We start from the raw sequence: 6,926 nt of genomic DNA, 5'->3' as shown, positions 1-6,926 counted from the left end.
TTTTTATGTACTCATTTAATCTATTTATCCTCACGCATTACTGCAGAAACATAGTATGTTGTATGTTAGGGAACTCAAAAATTCTAAGTACACAGGCATGTACAGTGTTATTACAACTATTTATGTTCACTTTCACACACATTTTCGGTTAAGGAACTGATGTTGTTAGTTAATCATAAATACAGAACATACAATAAGTGTTTGTTCAATATTTACACATGTAAATGTAAAACTTATGTTATTGTTATATATAGTTGCCCCTGGAGGACATGTGTCACCTGAGATGGAACAAGTGTCTTCACCTGGGTCAGCCAGCTCAACACTACTAGAAGGTGAGTGTATCATTTGCTGGCCATATAATATGTGCTCTTCTATATGTTATGTTGTCATGTGCATTATTTGTTTTGCACATCTTCTTTAAATAGGATTACTTACTGCACCGACACACTTTATTCGAGCAAATACCCAGTATGTACCTGGCAGATACCTGGAATGCGCCGCTCCTCACCTCTGACAAGCCCCGTTGCGTTTGCCTTCCCAGCCTGGGTTCATGCCTGGCTGACGGGCGGCTGATCTGTTAAATGATAATGATTAGGATTTAATAGGCTGCAATGCTTCGCGTGTCTACCAGATGGCATAAATTCATGAATTGTAATGCAGTATATATATATATACTGTGCAGTATTGCAGCCAGCGGGAATAAAATGCTTCAATCCCTGCTTGGAAAATACCTCAATGCACTCAGGCAGAAAACAGTCACAAACCTCAATACACCCGGGTATACCGAATTCGTGGGACTAGCCAAGCTCGAATAAAGTGTGTCGCCAGTGTAGTGTCAGTGAAAATTAAGTGTAAGGCAACATGTATTGTGTTAGTGATGTTAATTATCATGTAGGACTTCTGCGTTTAGAGCAACTTTTCATTCATTCATATTTCATACTGAGTCCAAATATTATTCGTAAGTCAAGGTAGTTTTTAATGAGGTTATAAAACGTATGGTAACATGTTAGGTGTTACTTAGGACACAGTACAATTACATAGTAACACAGCAAACATTAACATGCCATTTAATAATGTGTACATTTCTTTTTAGAACATCATGGTGATGAGGATGATGAGTATGATGAGGATGACGCCACAGAAGAGACTGAAATACAATCATGTGACCATGAAGAGGTGCCAATAGAAACTGTTGTACCGCCAAATCGTCCATCAACTTCCACATACGATGCAATTGTAGCTTCAGAGGGAAAAATAGTGGACGCAGAAAATCGTCGCCATTCAGACATGATGACAGTGCTGGAAAGGATGATTGGACTGCAGGAAGAAACAGTATCACAATTGGCACATCTCCACAGAGTCTTCATTGAAGTGCCTAAACAGTTGCAAAAAATCAACACCTCATTCGAAGCATTAGTTGTTCAGCAAACACAAGCTAATTACTGGAGAATGACTAATGTACCACAATTCAACACCTCCCAGCCAGGATCTGTTCATGCAGGTCAGTTTTCACCACATTCATCTGATATTCATTCACCAGGCCCAAATGTTACCGGTCAAGTAGCAGACATTGCTGTGCAGGTTCCTGATGACATCCTACCGCTGCCATCTGTACAAATTCAGCAGCAGACACCTACAAAGGAGGCGACAAAAACAAAAAAAGACACACATGAAACAGACCAACCATCACTTGTGCAGTGTCTACCAACTTGCTCACATGTGTCACTGGGCACAAGCCCTGTCCGTGAACAGTCACTACCCAAAAGCCCTGTAGGTGAGTCGCTGCCCAAAAGCCCTGTAGGTGAATCGCTGCCCAAAAGCCCTGTAAGTGAGTCGCTGCCCAAAAGCCCTGTAGGTGAATCGCTGCCCAAAAGCCCTGTAGGTGAATCGCTGCCCAAAAGCCCTGTAGGTGAATCACTGCCCAAAAGCCCTGTAGGTGAGTCACTGGCCACAAGCCCTGTAGGTGAGTCACTGGCCACAAGCCCCGTAGGTGAACAGTCACTGGCCACAAGCCCTGCCCGTGAAGTGCCAGAGGCCACTCAAAGTGGCTCTGTTGTGCCTAAAGTTGGTGGCAAAAGAAAAAGGAAAATTCAAGAGACAACAAGCAGGCCTGTTACTCGCTCGCAAAAGGAACAAAAAAAATAAATGTTATAATTCAGAAAATATGTCTTTGGCCTTGTTTTGTTGACTTCAGATTATCTAATTACTATTGTATGTATGCTGAAGACTGTGTTGTTTCCAAACTTTCAACTATGTTCTTGTACACGTGAAGTTTTGGAAATGTTAACACTCATAATTAATTGTGTTATAAATATTTATGTTGTAATCGTCTGTTCAGTAATGGTCCACCAGGAGCCAGTTGCTAAGTTTAGAGAAGCTGCCATTGACTTTGCAGCAAAACATTGCATTTGGGTGTGTTAATTGATGTAAGAATTGCATATGCATATTAGTCACATGCAATTATTAAAACACCTAAGTAAGTGCAAACATCTTTCTTGTACGTGTACAGCAGGATTATGTGTAAATTATTACTTACCTTTGCCTTGCTTGGCCATTGTAATTTTGTCCTTTAATCAGTTGTGTGTTCGTTTCTATAACATCTCAGAATGTATAATAATATATATACACACACACACACACACACACACACTGAGTGAGTGTGAGTGTGAGTGTGTATATATATATATATATATATATATATATATATATATATATATATATATATATATATATAGTACTATATAAACTGGTATACACAAACTAATACACTTCATGCTTCCTTGTGAAAACACTATTTTAATAATACAGGCCTAATGTTTGAGAAATATCCTAAGTATGAGACTCTAACAGTATTGTGCTTAAACAAATGTTTATTACTTAATTCAATCATGTTTCTCACCATTTAAATAGGTTTCATACAAGGTATACTTAATGCCATCAATGTTGTGTGTACTCCTGCAATATAAAAAAAAATAAAATATTATATATAAATATATATATATTTTTATAAGAGATATATTTATATATATATATATATATATATATATATATATATATATATATATATATATATATATATATACACACGTATTTAAACTCATGCAGACAGGGAGTTAACCAGACTTTCACATACACACAGAAATGTAAGCGGGGAAAAAACATTTCTTTTTGCAGGTGTGTTTTTACTGATATGCCTGGCTAAGAAATATTTTCACACACTGGTCTTTGTTAGTTTTCAAAAAAACACTATGTGAACGCATTCACAGTCTAGGGATGTTTTTCACAAACGAGATAAAAGAAGGAGAAATGTTTCTCCCACAGTCCCATATCACGAACCACAACTGTTAACCCAATTAGACAAACAAATCCAATTGGCGTTTGAAATAAGGAGTCAAAGTAGTTAGTTTTGTTGACCTTGACAAGGAAAAACAGGAGTTTGTTAGCCATTCAGCACATTCATTTTGATGAGCAAATAACACAGACCTGCACACAGCTTTTGTGCTACTCAGACATGGCTGATGAATTCGTTAACAATATTAATCCCCTTTTAGGGTATAAGTACATGATCTGTGAAGCCATCTTGAACAGTCGCGGACAGAAAGCAAGCACACGCCAAATCGATGATTTCATTCGAGCAAAATATCCTTATTACCAAGACCGTAAGCATGCACGGAATTTTAATTCCTCAATAAGATTCACTTTATCAAGTAATGACTTTTTTGAACGTGACCAGGATAAGCTACAACACACCTATGGTTTCTGGAAGATTGCCCCGGAAAAACAATTTATCCTGAAAGACGGCACTTATATTGTCGTGAAAGGCATATTTATTCCTAATGGCAATAGCAATGTATCCGCTACTACTGATCCGTTTGAATCGATACGTGCTGCAATATCTGCAGCCTCCATTCCTGAAACCCACATTGTACAAGAACAAAAGTACTATGATTATGTACCAAGCCTTTCAGCTGAAATTGCATTGGAATGGGAACCGGAAGAAATGAACCTACCTCCCGACCAATTATTTGAAGAAAGCAGTGGCGATTCCTATGAGCGCATCCTGGAGGAGATATGTGCCATACTGGATTCAGCGGTTGGGTTAAGCGTGGATGAAAATGGCTTGCATTTCTGGAGCGACCAGTTGCAGCCAGGCGAAGAGTTAATTCTAGAAGAATGGTAAATATAACAATCGTTATGCGTTGACTCTGCGTTTAAATATTTTTTTTTTTTGTAACCACCATTTTCACTTTCAATGCGTGGATACAGCGTAACATTGCAGACTGCATAACATGTAGCGATCACAAACAAATTGTTTCCTAATACAATATAGTAGGACCTGAAAGAGTAGTACACATTGCTGACGGAATAAATATACGTACTTTCCTATCCCTTTAAACATATTAGCAACATTTTACCATTACTCTAACACATACCTGTTTTGTTATCATGCAACATCTACAACATTGAAAACCGGGTCCACCACGTATGACGTGGGACCCTTGTCATGGGCCAAGGCGTCCTTAAAAAGGATTAGTGATGTAAGTCCCGCCCCCAAGCGACGTGCGCGCCTCAAAGCCTATTGGCTGTCATGTTTTGTTATAGTAACGGTAACTGCAGTGTGTGATGCGTGCGGCTCAGTGTTTGTAGGCGTACCCTGGGCGTTAGCCGAATGTTAATTGAGTGGGAGGAGTGTTAGCGTGCGTTTCACGCTGGCTTAACATGACGTCACACGTATTGCATTTGCGCATTGTGTTATCGGCCGTGCTTTCTGTTCAAACACGTCTGTTTAAAAAGAATACAGATGTACTCGTTTAGAACGAATGTAGTTTCGTCTTCATTGTATTTGAAATAAAGATGTTATGTTTACTGGTATTTTCAACATGTATTGAACGCACAACGTACGCTTTGTTTTGCGCATGCGCTAACAGTTAGTGGAGCCAAGCGTGAAGTGCGTGCGCACACAAAGATGTGCGCGCACATCTTTCAGTATACAGGCAACGTTCACTTCTTATACATAGTTATGCCTGCTACAAATTTAAAGAAACATTACATACTGATGAACAGTTTTACTTCTAACATATAAGTGACTGACGTGTGTATCTACACAATCATATAGAGCTGCGTAACGCGTTGTCACGGATGCATATCTAGTAAGGTGCCATCTTTGACCATCATGTGTTTGCTGTATTTCAGAGATGTCGGGGAAGATACAATCGGATCAATGTATGATTTCAGAAGAGTCTACCTTTATATGAGATGATTGTGAGGAGGAGCCACCGACTACTATACTACATATGGAACTAATTTTATATTGCTTGCAGCGCTTATTAACAAACAATTAAAAATGTGATACCCTTATGCCTATATTGCATAAGCACTTAATTAACATAATGATGTTGCAAAAGAGTGCCTCATGAATTTTTATTGAGTGTTCTTTAATGACTACTAACATTTTATGACATGGTGTGTTTTATATATAACAACCATTCCCACTCTGCTAACACATTTGTGTATTATAATATGTAATGGAACGTATGACTGTCGAAACTATGTAACAATAATAATAATAATAATATGAGCATGTTCATGTATAGGGCTGCTAGTTGTACGCAGCGATTTACAGACACATGTTTCAGCCTGAGGTCCCTGGCCCGTGGAACGTACAAATGTTTTTTTGCCGCATGAGGCACAGGGAGATAAAGTGACTTGGCCAAGGTCACAAGGAGCCCACACCGGGAATTGAACCAGACTCCCCTGCTTCAAACTATCAGTGCCAGTGTGTGTCTTTACTCAGTGAGCCACTCCTTCTCCCAATGTAAAGGACACTTACAACCAAGTAGCCATTTATTTTTAAAATCTCTTGTTACATGGGTATGTAGATAAAATGGTTTGGGACTGTAGCAAATAATGTTACTGGCCAGATGTTATGGTCCCCTCCAATGCATGATGTTCTGAATATGACATCACCATCATGTTATGAAGTACGTTTCTGTGTATATTTCATTAACCTAACTAACTATAGTTTACTTTTTTTATTAATCGTTTAGAAATACATAGTATAGTCAATATGATGATATAAGCTACCATAATAAAGCTGGTGTTATCATTTGTCGGTGTTATACATGGATCCTACACCAATTGATAGAGACACAAACAGTTGTCTTAAAAAGTGTGTCTATGCTAGTGATGAATGTGCTCCCGTAAGTAAACAAATAAGTACAGTTATCCCCTTTTCTCCAACCACCTCTATATTACATTAATGGAAATTAATAATTATAGGAAGATTGAGGTAGCCACATCTTATGAGAGATGTCAGCAAATATACATACCATGATCAGTCATACTGGAGATATACCTATAATGCAAAGGAACAATATATAAATTGCAAACATTGACATGCCATCTTCAGTACCGTAAACAACACAGCAAAGTGTGTATTTGGTGTTAAATGTACAACACCATGTATATTTCATGACATTCAAAATGTAAATCAGCCTGGTGTACACATCATATGGATGTACATGTTACACTGCACCAATAACATTGTATGTAAGCATACTAGAAGCATGAATGATTATGGGCATAATATGTGTTTTGTCTTAGCATAAGGAATAACACAATGCTAAAATATTATTGCTTTGTTACCCAAGTTGTATTCACATACACACAACTAAAGTACAATTGAAGAGGGATTATATAACCTGTGCAACAATAACATACCGGTGCCACATCCCTTTGTGCACACAGCAGAGAAAAGAAAGGTGTGCAACCCATATTCATCTGTGTCCTAACAGAAGGTTATATAAAGAAACATTATTGTTAATATAACATAATTAAACTATAAAAGTAGTACTAGGAACATATGAGTTTGTACTTACAAGAAAAAAATGAATTGATGAGATTCTGTCGTGTCTGGCCACCACTGG

At 38.0% G+C, this 6,926-nt stretch overlaps 1 protein-coding gene and 1 long non-coding RNA gene across 2 annotated transcripts; one reads left to right on the top strand and one right to left on the bottom strand.

Annotated features, from left to right (window-relative positions):
• The first annotated feature begins 273 nt into the window (after positions 1 to 273).
• On the top strand, positions 274 to 2,264 carry LOC142470260 (uncharacterized). Its single transcript, XM_075577208.1, has 2 exons — positions 274 to 332; positions 1,094 to 2,264. Exons 1-2 carry the CDS (start codon positions 284 to 286, stop codon positions 2,143 to 2,145), a joined length of 1,101 nt encoding a protein of 366 aa, XP_075433323.1. The 5' UTR covers positions 274 to 283; the 3' UTR covers positions 2,146 to 2,264.
• Positions 1,032 to 4,411, bottom strand: LOC142470273 (uncharacterized). The gene is made up of 3 exons (XR_012789263.1): positions 4,011 to 4,411; positions 2,900 to 2,955; positions 1,032 to 1,633 (listed from the first exon to the last, which is right to left on the bottom strand). It is a non-coding gene; the product is annotated as an uncharacterized LOC142470273 (long non-coding RNA).
• Between the last annotated feature and the right edge of the window lie 2,515 nt (positions 4,412 to 6,926).

The sequence above is a fragment of the Ascaphus truei genome, chromosome 1 (genome assembly GCF_040206685.1).
Source record: "Ascaphus truei isolate aAscTru1 chromosome 1, aAscTru1.hap1, whole genome shotgun sequence".
NCBI classification, from domain to species: domain Eukaryota; kingdom Metazoa; phylum Chordata; class Amphibia; order Anura; family Ascaphidae; genus Ascaphus; species Ascaphus truei.
Note: the sequence above shows the minus strand (reverse complement) of the source record. Positions and strands in the feature narration are given on the sequence as shown.

Bases quoted from the DNA above. Each gene is read 5' to 3' on its own strand.
- LOC142470260 (XM_075577208.1), top strand. From the start codon at position 284: ATGGAACAAGTGTCTTCACCTGGGTCAGCCAGCTCAACACTACTAGAA. The intron at 333-1,093 runs GTGAGTGTATCA...ATTTCTTTTTAG, and splicing joins CAGCTCAACACTACTAGAAG to AACATCATGGTGATGAGGAT.